Source organism: Mesoplodon densirostris, chromosome 6, assembly GCF_025265405.1.
Source record: "Mesoplodon densirostris isolate mMesDen1 chromosome 6, mMesDen1 primary haplotype, whole genome shotgun sequence".
Taxonomy (NCBI): Eukaryota; Metazoa; Chordata; class Mammalia; order Artiodactyla; family Ziphiidae; genus Mesoplodon; species Mesoplodon densirostris.
In genome coordinates this window covers 1,526,169-1,542,843 of record NC_082666.1, presented here as the reverse complement: position 1 = coordinate 1,542,843, position 16,675 = coordinate 1,526,169, and the positions used below count along the sequence as shown (strand labels likewise).

Sequence of the window (16,675 nt, the reverse complement as noted above, 5' to 3'; positions counted from 1 at the left end):
CCCGCTGCCTCTTCCGCAGGAAAAACAAACCAGCTCGGGGCCAACAGTCCTTTTTTACCTCATGTTTATTTTCACGGCCTTTGCCTTTGCCTGAAGCCAGCGTCCTGGGGGCTGCGCTCTGCCAAGGGTCTGGCTGGCGTGGCCATGGCATTTTCCTGACCTTAGGGCAGCTCTCCGGATAGGCGCCAGGGTGCTCCCGGGGAAAGTAGCCCATTTCCTGCCCCCAGACTTGTCCCTGTCCCATTTGGTCACAGAAACTTTTCCAGGATTTGGAGTCTTCTGGCTGCATGGTGGGGGCGGGAGGGGGGGTGAGGTTGAGAAGGGGAGCAGGACAGAACCAGTGAGACCCTGGGGCAGTCAGAGCCGAGGGGGTGGAGATGAGGCCACGTCTCCGGTCAGGGCCACCAGGGCTCCCGGGAATTCGCAGGGGAGGAGGTGGCCTGGCACTGGGATACTGGACTCTGGTGGGTGGGCCCGGCCCGGCTGCTCTACCTGCATCCTTCCAAGTTTTCAGCCATCCCCATTTCACAGACAGCTGAGAAGGCCAAGGTGGGTAGGGGGGACCCTGCAACCCAAGGTCTCAGAAGTGAGAAACGGGGAGGGGGAGGGGGGCGTGCTCTCAGGATCCGTGGCTTCTGGGGCCAGGCCACACACATGCCTAGGTAAATGCTTCTCCATCCTCCCACACGGGCGAATTCACATGGGAGACAGACTCGCTAAAGCAGCTAGAGGGGCATCCCCGGGGCCTGCACCCCACTGCCAGTTTGGAGAGGGGCTGGGGCACGCTGGGGCTGGACTGGAGGAGAGGCAGAGGACCACCAAGGGGGGAGGGGTCTCTTGCCAAGCAAAGGCGGGAGGCCAGGCCTCCAACGGGGGCAAGAAACGGGGATGGCGAGGCCAGCAGGGCTGCACCCCCACGCAAACGGCCTCGCAAGCCCCAGAAGCCCCCCCAGAAGCCCCCAGAAGCCGTGCCGCGCCAGGCCCCTCCCCTGCACTCACCCTGGGGGATTGGGGGCACACCCTCCTGAGCCCTTTGCCAGCCGAACGCTCAAAGGCTCCGCCCCTTCCCCCGCCGCGGGCCGCTCCCCCGACCCCGGCTTTCTCCCCTCCCCCCACCAAGCGGACGGGGGAGGGACCGGCGGCTTGGCCTGCGCCCCCCTCCCCCTCGGGCGGCGGTGACATCACGGCCACGGCGGGAGGGGCGGCGCCGCGCACATCACTTCCTCGGCGCCTCCCGCCCGCGCGGACTGACGGACGACTGGCGGGCGGTGGACCGCGGAGAGCGGACCGCGGACCGGCGCGGGGCGGCGCGAGGCGGCGCGAGCGTGGGGTGCGCGGCCCCCGGCCCTCGGCGCCCCCGGCCCCATGGCGGGTCCGGCCCCGCCCGCCGCTGACGAGCTGCTCGGCCCTGCCAGGCGCCTCTACTCCAGGTGGGCAGGGCAGGGCAGGCGGTGGGGCCGCGCGGGGCCGCGCGGGGACCGGGCAGCTGCGGCCGCTGGAGGCGGGATTGGCCGGCCTGGAACAAAGGCGGCGGCGAGCGCGCAACGTGGCGGGGACGCCCCTCCCAGCGGGGCCGGCGGCAGTTGGGGGCGCGGGGTGGGGAGGAGGGGGCCGGGGGCGCTGGGCCTCCCACGGCCCACGCCCTCGAGAACCAGGGCACTAGCGGGTGGGCAGCGTGGGCTGCTGGGATGGGCTGCCGCCTGCCGTATCGCCCCCTCGCAAACGGTGTCCGGGGTTTGGGAGACTGGCAGCTTCTACAGCCCTGCTCTCCTGGCAGCTGGGCCCTGTGGCACAGCAGGCGTGTGGTGGGAGACCCAGGAGCTTCCCTCCCAAGCCTGGCACCACCTCCCCACTGCCGTGGCCCGAGTACTCTGTGGGCAGGGGGACACGGTATGGCTGAAGAGACCAGGATGTGTCACGGGTGGGGCCCTGCCCCCACCAGCCCACCAGGTGCCTGTGGTGCAGCGGACTGTGGCTGGCGTGGGGCTGCAGAGCCAGCCAGCTAGGTGGGTGGGTGGGCGCCTGCCTGAAGAGGCACCTGCCTCGGGCAGGTTCATGAGTGATGCCAGCGGTCTGAGCTCTGTGCCCCACGCCCATCAGGGATGACAGGGTGGCCCTGGCCAGGGCCGCGTGCCTGGTTGGTGACTCCAGGCTTGTCGAGGGTGTGCCACAAGGTGATGCCCTGGGCCTGGCCCAGGCGGGCATGGGCACTGGCGTGCAGGTGTCCGGCAGAGCGGGGCAGGCGTGAGTGCTGGGCCGGGGATGCTTACTGACTGCAGCTCCTGGAGGCGGGCCGGCTCCCCACAGTGGGGACAGGCCGCCGACTTGGAGGGACATCATCCTGGCTCCCCCCAGCCATCCTTAAGACCTGGGGGCTGCTGAGCGTTCAAGGGGCCTAGCCTGGCCTGCGAGGATTCTCCAGCCTGGCCAGCAGCCCAGCAGCCGCAAACCTCTGTGCTGGGTGCCCCCCCTCCCCCGATGTGCAGAATGAGGCTCTGGGGCCCCTCCCACCTTGGTCTGGTCTGTGCTGCTGGCCAGAGACACAGCCCCCATTGTGTGGTCTCGGGATGGAGCGCTGGTCCCCCGGCCTGGCTCCTGGGCCCCACGCAGGGGGAGGGGCGTGTGAGTGGGTTTGTTGGCAGCTGACGCTGGAGGCCTGTCCTAGAGGACCCTCTCCATGGCCCCCCCTTGGGATGGAGAGCTGTGCGGGGCTGCATTTGACCCAGGGTCGTTTCTCCGATGGAGAGGGGGTATTTTGGAAGAATGACACGTGTTGATCTGGCAGCCACCGGCTGTGTGTGTGTGTGTGTGTGTGTGTGTGTGTGTGTGTGTGTGTGTGTAGGGGAGCTATGGTAGAGGAGGTCCAGGGGCGCTTTAGCCCTGGGAGACCCTGCGCAGCCAAGCCTGGGGTCCACATCGTGCTAGTCTCCCCATAGGCTTCACCTGGCAGCCTGGGGTGTGGGCTGGCACCAGGGCCCAGCGGGGACACACCAGACAGGACCATGGCCTGGGGGAGCCGTCCCCGGGCAGGGGCACTGCTCAGAGCGAACGCTGGGAGGGGCCCCGAGCCTGGCCTGGATTCCTTGCAAGCTGAGCCGTGAGTGGAGATTGAAGGGGCAAGCCTGGCAGAGATTTGGGGGGCGCGGCCACAAGCCTGCTTCAGAGCCGTGAAGAGGCCCGTGAGGGTTTGGAGCCGCGCGTGTAGCGGTGGCTGGGTGTGTGCGGGCCCCTTCCTGGTCGGAGCTGGCTTTCAGAGGCTGCCGAGACGCCCTCAAAAGGTCACCTGTCCCCTCAGAGCCTGTGTGTCCGGGGAAGACCACCTGTGGCGTGGGAGCGGAGGGGTGCAGGCAGCCCGGCATGTGGATGCCCCGCAGACAGGATCCCCTTGGTCTGAGCACCCCAGGGGTGGCTGTTCTGGGAGAACCCTGTTGTGTGGGGGGCCAGGCCAGGTCCCCTCTGCCGTGGCCCCGCCTGGTGGCTCCCCTTCCACACACCCACACCGCTGCCTGGCAAGGTGAGTTCAGTTCTTACAAAGCGGGTTCTGGGCGGAACTGGGCTTAAGAAGCACATGGAGAAGGGCCTGAGCGTGAGTGTGCTCATGAGCCCGCCATGTCCCCAGATGGGGCCCTGGGGAGGGCACCGGGTCAGGGAGGCAGGAGTGGGCGGGGTCTCGTGGGGTGGGAGACTGTCCGCTGCGCCTGGGCCTGCTTCCCCAGAGCAGGGGTTTGGGAGGGGGTGCCGAGGGGCCCGGTGGGGAGGATGGGCAGGTGGCTGAGAAGCCCCCGAAAGTGGAGAAGCCACAGGCCGTCCTCTCCTGGCCTTCTGGCTCCCTTAAGGCCAGCAGCTGAGTGCTCCTGCTGGGGGCCGGGAGGGCAGAGCTGAGGCGGCGACCACCCCGCTGTGGGGCGGCTCTTTAGAGGCGCGCCCCATCAGCGGGCACCCGGACGGGGATCCCACGCCCCGTGGCCATGCCATCGGCCCTCCCCCAGGGCTCCCTAGAAGCGTGCCCCGCGGCGCTTTCTAAAGCTGGTGGTGGCCGTGCTCGTCTCCAGTGGTTCCTGCTTCTCCCAGGCTGCCTGTCCCGTGATGCTCCTAGATCCCCCGCCCAGACTGAAGGGGCGTCAGTGTGGCTTCACTCTGGGGACGACAGGACGGGGGGTGAGCAGGGGCCCTGGAGCGTCTGCCCAGAGGCCCAGTGTGGGTGACAGCCCTGGACAAGGACGCTGACATTTAGCAGAGAGTGGGGCTGATGGGGACGCAGCCCCTGGCCAGTGAGCCTTGGTGGTGGGAGCCAGGGGCCAGGCTTGGAGACCAGCCTCGGTGGTCTGGTGGGCACCAGAGGACGGCGTGCCATCTGGGGAGACAGGCAGGTGGGGCAGGAGTGCTGATGGACAGCCCGTGGGGGCAGAGAGCAGGGCAGTAGGGGCCAGGCGGGGCCGGGCTGATGGCTGCTCCCGGAATGCCGTCTCAGGTGCCGCAGACAGGTGGGAGGGGTACGGGGCTGACGTGGTGACCAGAGAAGTAAGGCCGGCCACCGGGCAGTCAATAATCACTTCATTAACTGGTAAGCCAGTGGGCAGGTGGCGGGAGCTTGGCAGACACTACCCTGCCTCCTGGCCACTGCGGTCTGGCTGCTGGGAAGGCTGACCCTGGTCAGTCACTTTCAAGGAGAGATGTGCTGGGCCGTCGTGGTGTTGGATGGCAGATCTCACGGGTGGACGAGGCCTGGCTGGGGCAGGCAGGCTGACCCCTGAGGCCCCTGAGGCGGTGGGCCGGGTCTCTCCCCAGGAGGTGGAGGACTGTAGATTAACAATTAAGCGTCGGACTTCCCTGATGGCGCAGTGGTTGAGAATCCGCCTGCCAATGCAGGAGACACGGGTTCGAGCTCTGGTCCGGGAAGATCCCACGTGCCGCGGAGCAACTAAGGCCGTGCGCCACAACTACTGAGCCTGCGCTCTAGAGCCCGCGAGCCACAACTACTGAAGCCCGCGTGCCTAGAGCCGGTGCTCCACAACAGGAGAAGCCACCGCAGTGAGAAGCACGCTCACCGCAAGAAGAGTAGCTCCCGCTCTCTGCAATTAGAGAAAGCCCGTGTGCAGCAACGAAGACCCAATGCAGCCAAAAAAAAAAAAATTAATCAAATTAAAAAAAAAATTAAGCATCTATTTCGCCCAGGTGGCAAATCCCAGGTGGAAGGCTGCCCCCTCTCCCAGAGTTTGAGTGGTGAGGCTGGTGAAGGGGGAGCTAAGACCACAGCCCCTGGGCCCTGAGAGCCCTGGCCAGTCCGGCCCAGAGCCCCAGGGATCCCCATCTCGTGCCCCGACAATAGGGCTCTTGTCAGGCCCTTGGGTGGACAGGCCTGTTGGAGGCCCCTGCAGTCCTGCAGCATGGGGGCGTGGGCAGTGGGCAGGAAGGCCAGCTCGGGGGACCGATACTGAAGCGGGTGACCTAGGGCTGCTGCAGCCCCAGTGCAGCCCCAGTGGGCACGAGCACCCACAGATACCCACAGGTCTGCAGAGGCCGTGTGGAGAGACAGGCTCCAGAATCTTCTTCACTGAACAAGGAAGTGAGCCTGGCCAGCGTTGGCAGGTCTTAGGAGGAGAGGGGAGGATGGCCTGCAGTGCAGGCGTTGGGGGGGCCGCCCCGGGGGGTGGAGGGGCCTGGGGTTGATGGGACAGTGCAGAGTTTGAGGGTTCAGCTTGTTGACAGGAGCTGCGCAAGGGGGAGATGGTCCAGGCCCTGCCCTGCCCCCCTCAGCTGAGCTTCCCCGGAGGGTGGACAGAGGCCTCCGGGCAGGGAGGAGAACGCCCTGGCCTGGACACCCTGGGGACCGGGGCCTGGTGTAGGCGGGTGGGCAGCCTGGGACCTCATTCTCCCACCTCTGCATCCACCCAGCCAGCCCCTTCCAGGTCTCGGCCCTCCCAGACCCCGCAGAGTGGCAACGCCTGCTGGGCCTCCTGAGCTGATGCTGACCCCCGGGTCCTGTATCCTGGGCGGCCTTTGCCCTGGACCTCCACACCCTCCTACTCATCCTCGGGTTCCCGCCTCTGCTCAGACCCCAGGATGGTCTTGGGGAGCTGGGCCCACCCTGGGTCTGTAGTTCCCTCTGACCCCAGAGCTGCATTTCCCTTCCTGTCCCAGGGTTCCCAGCTGCTCAGCCTAGCTGAGCCCCCTCCCACCCAAGGCCCATTGCTGAGACGGGCAAGTGGCCTGGCAGGAGGGGCTGCCTACGAGTGGGGCAGAGAGAGCCTCTGTGAGCACCGTGGGAACCTAGGGGCTCCTGGGATGGAGCAGCACCTTAGGGTGGGCTGCTGGTGGGGGAGGGGCCTTGGGCTTCTCACCACGGCTCTGCCCTGACCGAGCCCCGTGACCCCCTCTCCCTAGCTGGATGTTGGCACCAACCCCCGCTACTCCAGAGGCTTCTCCCTTTGCCCGGAGATGGTCACTCCCGCCTCATCAGCCGTGGTGGCTGGAGGAGCTGGGAGCCGGGCTGAGAAGGTGGCCAGGGGGCTGGTGGTTTCAGGAAAGGAACTGGGGGTTGTGTCTGTTCCTCCCGAGACGCCTGGCCCCAGGCCCCTCTAGGCCCGCACCTGGGTTAGACCTGGGGCCTGGAGCTCCTTGACGGTCAGGTGCTGGTGACCCCAGCAGTGCCCCAGAGGGTCGGGGGACTAACAGGGTATCTGGACTCTGTGCTCACCTGTTGACCCTGCTGCGTGCCGGGCGCTGGGCACCATGTGCCAGGCTGGGTATTGGGGAACAGGCCTCCAGGAGGACGGGGCGGAGCCAAGTGCAGACCCTGCTGAACCCCAGCTCTCCAGGTGGGGGCCAGACTCGCCGTGTCCCTCCTTCCTTCTCTCACAGACGTTGTCCCGGCGCCAACTAGGTGCCTGGTGCTCCTTTGTGCCGCGTGATGGGGTTCTGGCCCCGAACCGGCCACAGGGCCAGAGTGGGCCGAGAGTCTGGGTGAGCTGTGCGCCTGCGCCCGAGGGGAGCGCGTGGACAGGTCCCCTCCAGGCGCCCGCCAGCCCGCCCTGCTGACCGTGCTGATCCCCGGCTCTGAGCTGCCCTTGATCCCCTGATCCACTGCGGGCCCTGGGAGGCCCTGGGCCACCTGCCAGAGGGCCGGGGGTCTCCTGGAGCCGAGGCCGCCAGAGCCTCAGCCCACCAATCTGGGGTGGGGGATGCAGGGGACCCTGAGGCCGGTGCACCCCCAGGACCAGCAGCCGAGGTGGGGCGAGGGCTGGCTGGCCAGGAGGGAGGCCCAGAGCTCCGCCATGCCGGCTCCTGCCACAGAGGGCCCGCCGGCCCTGAGCTTGGCTGAGAAGGCTGTGTGCAAAGTGGTGTACGGCGCCCCCCGCCCCCGCCCGCTGCTGCTGCCCGTGGGCCTGGAGCTGTGGCTGTACGTGCAGAAGATGCGCAACCTGCAGAGGAAGAGGTGCGGTGGCAGATGGGTGCTAAGCTGGAGGTCACCATGCAGTTGGAGGTTCTTGGGACAAGGAAGGGGGTGGGGCTCTTGACCTGGGACACCCCGCCTGGTGCCTCCCCAGGTGGCCTCCCCACGTGCAGGCCTGGTTAGCTTCCCCAGTCTGCAGTTGCAGGAGACTGCGTCGGACACCCCAACATTGCGCCCCTGCCCCCTTGACTTCCAGGCCCAGGGCCCTTCCCAAGCCGGAAACCTCTGCTCTGAGCCACGGATGCCGCATCTCTGGGCAGGGAGGTGGGCGGGGGGAGGCCACGCCTGTGATCAGATCTGCCAGAGCCGGTGGGGCTCCGAAAACACCTGCGTTTCAGACCGAGTCCCCGGGAGGAAAGGGCAGCTAGCCGTGTAGTGAGCAGCTGGGCAGGGGCAAGCAGGCCTTAATTAAGGAGCTCCGTGCACGGCCCTGGCGGAGTGGGGCTGCCCGTGGGCTCCCGCGACGTGGCATCCGGAGGACCCTTCCCAGAGCTCTTGGCGAGGTGGCTGCTGAGGACTGGGCGTGTCGTGGGCGGGAGGTGAAAGGGTCTGGCGTCCTGGTCTCGAGGCCATGTCCCTGACCCCGGCTCTCTGAGAGGCCACAGGGCTCTGCTTGAATCTGGGGGTGGGGGAGATGGCGGGGTCCTCTGGTGCGGGCCCTGCATCCTCCAGGCGGGGAGGAGCCCACTTCCCCAGGAGGAGTGGCCCTGATGCTGGGGAGTCGTGACTGGACAAGGGGCATGGTGAAGGCGCCGACAGAAGGCGCTGAGGCTGTGGGGCACGGGGCGCTGGGCTCAGCTTCTCCAGGGACTCGCCAGCCGCACCCCAGCCTGTTCTTGAGGTGTAGCTCTCATTGTAAATAGAAGTGCTCTGTTGTCTTGATAACGCAGGAGCAGAGTGAATGGGGTGTTGTGGTTTCTATCAAAGGGGCAGTTTGGATAAAACGGTTGAGGGACTTCCCTGGTGGCGCAGTGGTTAGGAATCCGCCTGCCGATGCAGGGGACACAGGTTTGAGCCCTGGTCCGGGAAGATCCCACATGCTGCGGAGCAACTAAGCCCGTGTGCCACAACTACTGAACTTGTGCTCTAGAGCCCGCGAGCCACAACTACTGAAGCCTGCGAGCCACGACTACTGAAACCCGCGAGCCACAACTACTGAGCCTGCACGCCTAGAGCCCATGCTCTGCAGCAAGAGAAGCCACCACAATGAGAAGCCTGCGTGCCGCAACTTGAGAAAGCCTGCACGCAGCAACGAAGACCCAATGCAGCCAAAAATAAATAAATACATAAATTTATTTTTTTAAAAAGAGAAGAAACGGTTGAGAAGCACTACCCTAAACAACTTTATTTTTTAAGGAAACGCGTTGGTTCCCCCCCTCCAATAACTCCTGCTCATTGCACACCTCTGACAAGGAAGCAGGGTCGAGTGTGTGGGGTGCAGCTGGCTGGCTGGTGCGCACGTTTTGTTGTAAATTACTCTCTGTAGATTTTCCACGAACTCTGATGACATCCAAAAGCAATGGGAGTGTGAGGAGGGTACGGGGCGGCCTGCGGCGGCCCGGAGCCGGCTCCCGCCTCCCCCGGGCTGCTGTGCTCCTGCTGTGCGGCCTCAGTGGGGTGCGGGGTGGCAGGGGCCGCTTGCCTCGGTGGGGGCCCTCTCCCTGGCTTTTTCTGCACCTGTGCCCCCAGCCCCCCTCGGGCCCCAGCTCAGGACATGGACTCAGATGCAGCCACGCCCCACCAGAAAATGGGAGGTGAGGACAGGTGACGGCCGAGTCCCCAGCCCCCACTCCCCCCCCACCGAGAGCTTGGAGGGTGGGGGCCCTGCTCCAGGATGCAGGACCCGGGAGGGGCTGGGATCGGATCCTGCCTGTGTGGCCCTGACCACCTGGCTGACCCTGTGAGCCTCCGTCATCCTCAGCGGGGATCAGGGCCTGCCCCAGGCCACCGTAGCCACTCTGGCAGGTAGCGCCTGGCCCAGGGGCAGCCCATCGCCCCAGCGGCCGGGACTGGGGGAGGGAGGTCGTGTTTGCAGGCCGCCTCTGGGCCAGGGTCTGGCCGCAGTTGCAGATTCATGCTTTCGCCGCGCCGGGTGCCCTGGGGGTGGGGAAGGGGAGCCGTGAGGCTGTGGTACAGGTGAGGCGGTCATCCAGAGAGAGGTTGACGCCCACGCCCCCGGGCACCGCACCGGCCACAGCCCTCCGAGGGTCCGAGTGGTGACGTGCAGGGGCGTGGGGGGCGGGCTGAGACCCCTCCTCTCCGCCCAGGATGGAGCGTCGGGGGCAGGCTGAGACCCCTCCTCTCCGCCCAGGATGGAGCGTGGGGGGCAGGCTGAGACCCCTGACCCCTCCTCTCCGCCCAGGATGGAGTGTGGGGGCCAGGCTGAGACCCCTGACCCCTCCTCTTTGGCCAGGATGGAGCGTGGGGGCCAGGCTGAGACCCCTGACCCCTCCTCTCCGCCCAGGATGGAGCGTGGGGGGCAGGCTGAGACCCCTCCTCTCCGCCCAGGATGGAGCGTGGGGGGCAGGCTGAGACCCCTGACCCCTCCTCTCCGCCCAGGATGGAGTGTGGGGGGCAGGCTGAGACCCCTCCTCTCCGCCCAGGATGGACCGTGGGGGGCAGGCTGAGACCCCTCCTCTCCGCCCAGGATGGACCGTGGGGGGCAGGCTGAGACCCCTGACTCCTCCTCTCCGCCCAGGATGGAGCGTGGGGGGCAGGCTGAGACCCCTGACCCCTCCTCTCCGCCCAGGATGGAGCGTGGGGGGCAGGCTGAGACCCCTCCTCTCCGCCCAGGATGGAGCGTGGGGGGCAGGCTGAGACCCCTCCTCTCCGCCCAGGATGGAGCGTGGGGGGCAGGCTGAGACCCCTGACCCCTCCTCTTTGGCCAGGATGGAGCGTGGGGGGCAGGCTGAGACCCCTCCTCTCCGCCCAGGATGGAGCGTGGGGGGCAGGCTGAGACCCCTGACTCCTCCTCTCCGCCCAGGATGGAGCGTGGGGGCCAGGCTGAGACCCCTGACCCCTCCTCTTTGGCCAGGATGGAAGCCTCGTGCCTGGAGCTGGCCCTGGAGGGTGAGCGGCTGTGCAAGGCTGGCGACTTCAAGGCAGGCGTGGCCTTCTTTGAGGCCGCTGTGCAGGTGGGCACCGAGGACCTGAAGACGCTGAGTGCCATCTACAGCCAGCTGGGCAACGCCTACTTCTACCTGAAGGAGTACGCCCGGGCTCTGGAGTACCACAAGCATGACCTGTTGCTGGCTCGGTGAGCCAGGCTGCCCCACCTGCCCTGTGCAGAGTCGTCCCGCCCCTGGCCCCCCCACCCCGCCCCGCTCTCACCACGAACCCACCAACGTCCTCCTGCTGGCCCCACCCACTCAGCCCCACCTGACCGGCCCCGCCCCCCCATTTCCCAGTGTCTCCGTGCTCCTTGGGCCTCCAGAACTTCCCCTCCCTGGAACGCCCTCCCCTTGCGTGTTCCCTGCCCCCTCTTTTGCTCCTTCAGGCCTGCAGGAGCCCCCCCACCCCATCAGCCCCCAGATATCCCAGGTGGGGGCGGAGCTTCCGACCACCCTGACCACAGGGCCCTTCCCCTCCAGCTGGTGAGCCCTGGTTTCAGCATCCAGCCAGTGTGTGGTGCCGGCAGGCACGCAGCAAATACACGCTGCATGGTTAATTGCCTCTGCCGGGCCCCCAACTCTCCTGCCTCCAAGCCTGTCTTCACAAGTCCTTCCCGCAGACTGGCCTAGCAGAGAAGTGGTCCTGAGCTGGGCCCACCCTCCGCGGGACCCCGGCCCAGCGTCATCCCAGTGTCCGGGGACTCCCGGTCCTCCCAGGCCCTTGCCACCGTCACCAGGGCTCCCTGCTGGGTTCAGGGTCCCGCCCGTCCTTGGTCCAGCCCCTCCCTTTTTCCCGCCCTCCAGGACCATCGGTGACCGCATGGGGGAGGCCAAGGCCAGTGGGAACCTGGGCAACACACTCAAGGTGCTGGGCCGCTTTGATGAGGCCATTGTCTGCTGCCAGCGGCACCTGGACATCGCCCAGGAGCAGGGGGACAAGGTGGGCGGCAGCCCCTGACCTGTGGCCCTGTCTGGGTCTGGGATCGGAGCCGCAGGTGACACCACTCACAGCCCCATGTGCTCCCCCCGTGGGACGACGGTCCCCGTCAGAAATGAGGGCACTTTGGCTCACACCGACGCTGTGGGGCTGAGGCCCGGGCTCCCATCGTCCATGTCAGCTCCCCTCTCCCCGACCTCCCCCCTGAAGCCACCAACACCCCCAGTCGCTCCTGGGGCCAGAGGGAGATGGGGGTGGGGGCCGGCTCTGGAAGGACCCTGGCTGGAGAAGCAGCATCGTTCGAGCGACGGTGGGTCCGGCTCTGCTGGACCCTTGACGGCCCTGCTCTGTGTCCTCCCCCCGTGGCCCTGTGGGATAAGCATCCCTGCCCCTGTATGGACGAGGAAACTGCGGCTGAGAGGTGACTGACTCGCCCCAGGCCACCTTCGGAGGTGGTTGAGCAGAGGCAGAGAGAGCCCTGACCCTTGGGTGTCAGAGAGGGGTGACCGGGAGGGGTGGGGACAGGTCTCTCCCTCCCCGTGACCCCTACCTTAGTGTCTAGACTTGGTGCCGCCACCCCCCAGGCCCTTGCCTTCGGGGCCTGAGGAACAGCGGGGACCGTGGACCAGACGATGGGAACACCAGCTCTGTGCGCACAGGGCCTGAGCGGCCGGCTCCTCGGAGGCTGTGGCCTTGGAGACGCCCCCCGCTACCCCCACCAACCTCAGTGTCACCCACAGGTCGGGGAGGCGAGGGCACTTTACAACATTGGCAACGTGTACCACGCCAAGGGCAAGCAGCTGTCCTGGAACGCAGCACAGGACCCTGGGCACCTGCCGCCTGCCGTCCGCGAGACGCTGCGCCGGGCCTCTGAGTTCTACGAGTGAGCAGGCGGGATTGTCCCCGCGCTCCACACACGCGGGGACCTGGGTGGGCTCCCTCCTCACCCCCACCTGCCCCGTCCTCGGCCTGGCCGGCACAGGCTGCACCTGAAAACCAGAGTCGGGGGCGGGGCGGAGGCTGACCCGAGCCTTGGTGCTCAGACCGTGCAGAGCCGCCCTCATCTGGGGGCACGACCCTGGGAGGGGCTGTGTGGAGGCCACCCGCTCCGCATCTTCTAGCCTGGGTGGGTGGGTCGCTGGGAGGGACACAGCTCAGAGAGGCTCGGCCCCCAGGAGGAACCTGTCCCTGGTGAAGGAGCTGGGCGACCGGGCAGCCCAAGGCAGGGCCTGTGGTAACCTGGGCAACACCCACTACCTGCTGGGGAGCTTCACGGAGGCCACGACCTTCCACAAGGAGGTGAGCGGGTGGCAGCGACGGGGTGGCCCCGACGTAGGGTCGGAGCCAGGCGGCCGGGGCACCCCACCAGCCCCCTCGCTTCGTCTGGGCTTGGTCCCGGGGCTCCCAGGGCTGCCCCTCTGGGCACACGGACATCAGGCTGGCCGTGCTGGGCAGGGGGCGGGCGGGGCACCTGCCATCTGCATCGGATCCCGGGCTGCTCCGTGACCACCTGGGCCTTGTGTCCGTGTCCTCAGCGCCTGGCCATTGCTAAGGAATTTGGAGACAAGGCGGCAGAGAGGAGGGCCTACAGCAACCTGGGGAACGCCCACATCTTCCTGGGGCGCTTCGACGTGGCCGCCGAGTACTACAAGTAGGCAGCGCCCCTCCCACCCCCACCGCCCAGCCAGGGAGAGGGTGGGCCCTAGGAGGGTGAGGGAGCCTGGACCCCAGGCCAAGGAGGCGCCCACCTCAAGCTCTGCGCCTCCCAGCCTCCCCAGGGGCCATGCGGGGGGTTCCATGCCACCCTGGAAGGGCGACCGATGGAGCCCAGAGAGACCCCCAGTGGGGTCCTGGGGCTGGAGGCCTTGGGACCAAAGGGCTGCTTCCCCACCGCCCCCAACGTAGCCCTTGGTAAGGGGCGTTGGGGGAGCATGAGCTGTGCCCTAACCCCTGTGGAGGGGAATACTGGAATCTTCCTTCCTGGGGGTGACCCCCCGCCCTCACAGGAAGACTCTGCAGCTGTCCCGGCAGCTCAAGGACCAGGCGGTGGAGGCGCAGGCCTGCTACAGCCTGGGCAACACGTACACGCTGCTGCAGGACTACGAGCGCGCCGCCGAGTACCACCTGCGGCACCTGCTCATCGCCCAGGAGCTGGCCGACAGGTGCGTGCGGCAGGGACGCGTGCTGCCCAGGCCCACACCGGGGGCCCCCGCTCGCCCCTTCAGGCCCCTGGGCTGAGTAACAAGCTGATGACAGCGGCCTAGACTCGCCGGCCTGGGTCTGAGGCCCTGCTCTGCCACTGACCACCAAGGGACCCTGCTCAAGGCGGCCCCGCCTGGGCCCAGCCTCCTCCATCAGCTGGCCACGCCGCCCACTGAGTGGGACTGGGTGAGACCAGTGGACGCTGGGCCGGCTGCTCGCGGTGACCCCTGGCGCACGCTGGTTGGGGGGCTGTGCCCCAGTGCCTGCCCCGTTGCCCCCTTGAACACCCCCATGCCCCCCTCTCTCCACGTCCGTGTAAACGGCAGTCTCTACAGAGAGACAGACTGCCTGACCGAAGACCCCTAAACACACAGCCATGCACGCAGGTCTGGGGGCGGCAGAGGCAGCAAGAGGGTTCAGAGCTGCAGGCCAGGGCCCCTCATGGGTGGTGGAGAGGAGGGGTCTTCTAGAAAGCTGCTGTGCCGGGAGGCTTAAAGTGGCCTGCAGTTTTTCTTTTGGGTGGTGATGTTTTGGAACGAGATAGAGGCGATGGCCATAGATGGTAAACGTACGCAGAGCCACTGAATTGTGTGCTTCACAGTGGTTAACTTTATGGTACATTATTTATAACTTCATTTAAAAATTTATGATCAAGGGAATGAGGTCACTGCTGCTCAGGGAGCCACAGGGATGAGAGCCTCACCGGCCACTAGGGGGCAATCAAGGCCACGCCAGGGACCCTGGACCACCCACGGAGCACCCCACCCCACCCCCATCCCCAGTTCGTGATGGGCCTGACCACCCGGAGGCTGGGATCTTGGGACGGCTGGACTAGTGGGCAGGCTGGCAGGTCTGGGGTGCAGACGTGGACTCAGTTTCCCTCCCCGGCAGAGTGGGTGAGGGCCGGGCATGCTGGAGCCTGGGGAACGCCTACGTATCCATGGGGAGTCCCGCACAGGCCCTGACCTTCGCCAAGAAGCACCTGGAGATCTCCCAGGAGGTGAGCCGGACCTGCCCTCCCCTCAGCCCCCAACCCTGGCCTTCGCCAGCATTGGAGCCCCCCATCCCTGGTGGGCCTGTCCACCCAGGATCCTCCTGCTGGGGTCAGGGCAGCCCACGACTGGGCACTACAGGGTCGGCGCGGGTGAGCCCCGGCTCCCCGGCTCCCGGCCGGTTCCCTCCTCAGCCCCGACCCACCTCTGGGAAGCAGCCCCAGCGGCAGAGCCAGGTCACCTCCCTTCCCAGTGCTCCCCAGACCCGCCACAGCCTCAAGTCCACAGGCGGGCAAGGCCCTTAGGTGTCCCGGCGGAGGTGGGGAGGAGAACTCGGGTCAGGGGAGGTCCTGACTTGGAAAGCCCCCGACCTGGGGCGCCAGTGGGACCGGCCCCTGCGCCCCTCTGAGCACAGGCAGGGGCCCTGGAACTCCACGTGGGGATTCCCCCCCACCCTCCTTTCCCATGGCTTTGCTCCTGGGTAAGCACGTGGCCTCCCTGCAGCGAGGGTCCCCGCCGGGATCCTGGCTGGCACGGAGCTGAGAAAGGTGCAGGCTGACTGCCCAGGGGAGGGCCCCACGTGGCACGGCCGGGCTGGGGTGTGAGGGGGTCTGTCAGGGGCACATGAGGCTACCCCCCCGGGACCCCTGCCAGACTCCACCTCTGGGGCGTAGCGGGCCTAGTGCCCTTGGAGACCTGGGGCCGTGACTGCCCCGTGGGAGTCCACAGGGGGCCTCGCAGCCCCTGACCTGGCCCTGCCCGGCTGCAGATCGGGGACCGCAGTGGGGAGCTCACGGCCCGCATGAACGTGGCACAGCTGCAGCTGGCGCTGGGCCGGCTGTCCAGCCCGGCAGCCGCGGAGAAGCCAGACCTGGCCGGCTACGAGGCCCAAGGTGAGCTCCTGGGCTGGGCGTGGGGTCCCGCTCTCCCGCGGGCTCAGACCTCAGCCTGAGATGCAGGGGCCTGAGAGGGCAGGGGGGTGGCAGGAGGGCTGCCAGGGTAGAGGGGGTGCTGGCTTACGCTGGGGCCCAGTGGGCTCCGCCCTCAAACAGGAGAATATTGAACAGAGCTGCCAGCCAAGGGAGGAGGTCCCTCATAGCGTGTCGAGCCCCTGGGGGGTGTCGGCATCTGAGCCCCATCGCCAGCTCACTCCAGAGCTCACGGTGGGGTGGGCAAGTGACAGGGTGCTGGGGGCAAGTTGGGATGCTGGGACTGGAAGGCGTAGGACACGGCGTGGGCAAAGGGGCATCAGGCCAGGCCTTCGTGTCTCTGGGGCAGTGGGGCCCTGGGGTCGTTGCCCTGAGCCCCCCAGGTTTCTCAGGCACGAGGTGGAGGGGGCCCCTCCCTAGCCACCCCACTCCTCTGGGGCTGACGACCCCCCTCCAGGCTGGGGGCTGGGCCTGGGGGAGGGCTTCTTGTAGGGATGCAGTGGGAGGGGGCTGCTGGCAGGAGGGAGAAGCCAAGTCAGCCAGAGGCCGAGGGAGCCGTGAGCCGGGTACTCTTCAGCGGAGGCCCGCAGAAGAGCCACGGCTGCTGTAACGACCTCGTTCACGGGCTGCCGGTCGCCCTGTGCAGGTCAGTGATGCTACCCACACAAGGACGGAACGTTCGCCGCCAAGCGAATAGATCAATAAACACGGGCGCTGGGGCAGGGGGCCGCCCTGAGCTGGCCTCCCGCGCTGCCGGTGGGTACGGGGCAGGCCCTGGGCGGGTAGGTAGCTGCCCCTCCCTCCCAGCCCACACAGTCCCCAACCCATGGTTCCCGAGTTCTCGGAGAGTCCAGCCCCAGGCCCCTCATGGCTGTGTTCCCGGGTCGCCCACCTTCCCCAGCCTCCAAAGCCTCCAGGCCCGCCCAGGACGAGGCTGGGAAGCCATCCGACTGTGGTGTCAGGTCTCCGGGGTTCTGTGCTGTAACGCTCTTGGGTTTGGGACAATGGCCTGTCCTGGAAGGTGGGGGCACCCGTCACCCTCGCTCAGAGGC

The 16,675-nt window shown here is 67.2% G+C and overlaps 1 protein-coding gene across 1 annotated transcript in view; it reads left to right on the top strand.

Moving 5' to 3' along the window:
- Positions 1 to 1,138: 1,138 nt before the first annotated feature.
- The window catches only part of GPSM1 (G protein signaling modulator 1), a 30,949-nt gene continuing 15,412 nt past the window's right edge, over positions 1,139 to 16,675 (top strand). The window contains 9 exon segments of the mRNA XM_060101982.1: positions 1,139 to 1,430; positions 10,488 to 10,709; positions 11,368 to 11,503; positions 12,241 to 12,383; positions 12,676 to 12,799; positions 13,036 to 13,151; positions 13,507 to 13,662; positions 14,594 to 14,702; positions 15,464 to 15,587. Coding sequence (XP_059957965.1) covers positions 1,366 to 1,430; positions 10,488 to 10,709; positions 11,368 to 11,503; positions 12,241 to 12,383; positions 12,676 to 12,799; positions 13,036 to 13,151; positions 13,507 to 13,662; positions 14,594 to 14,702; positions 15,464 to 15,587 — 1,195 coding nt within the window. The 5' untranslated portion in view covers positions 1,139 to 1,365.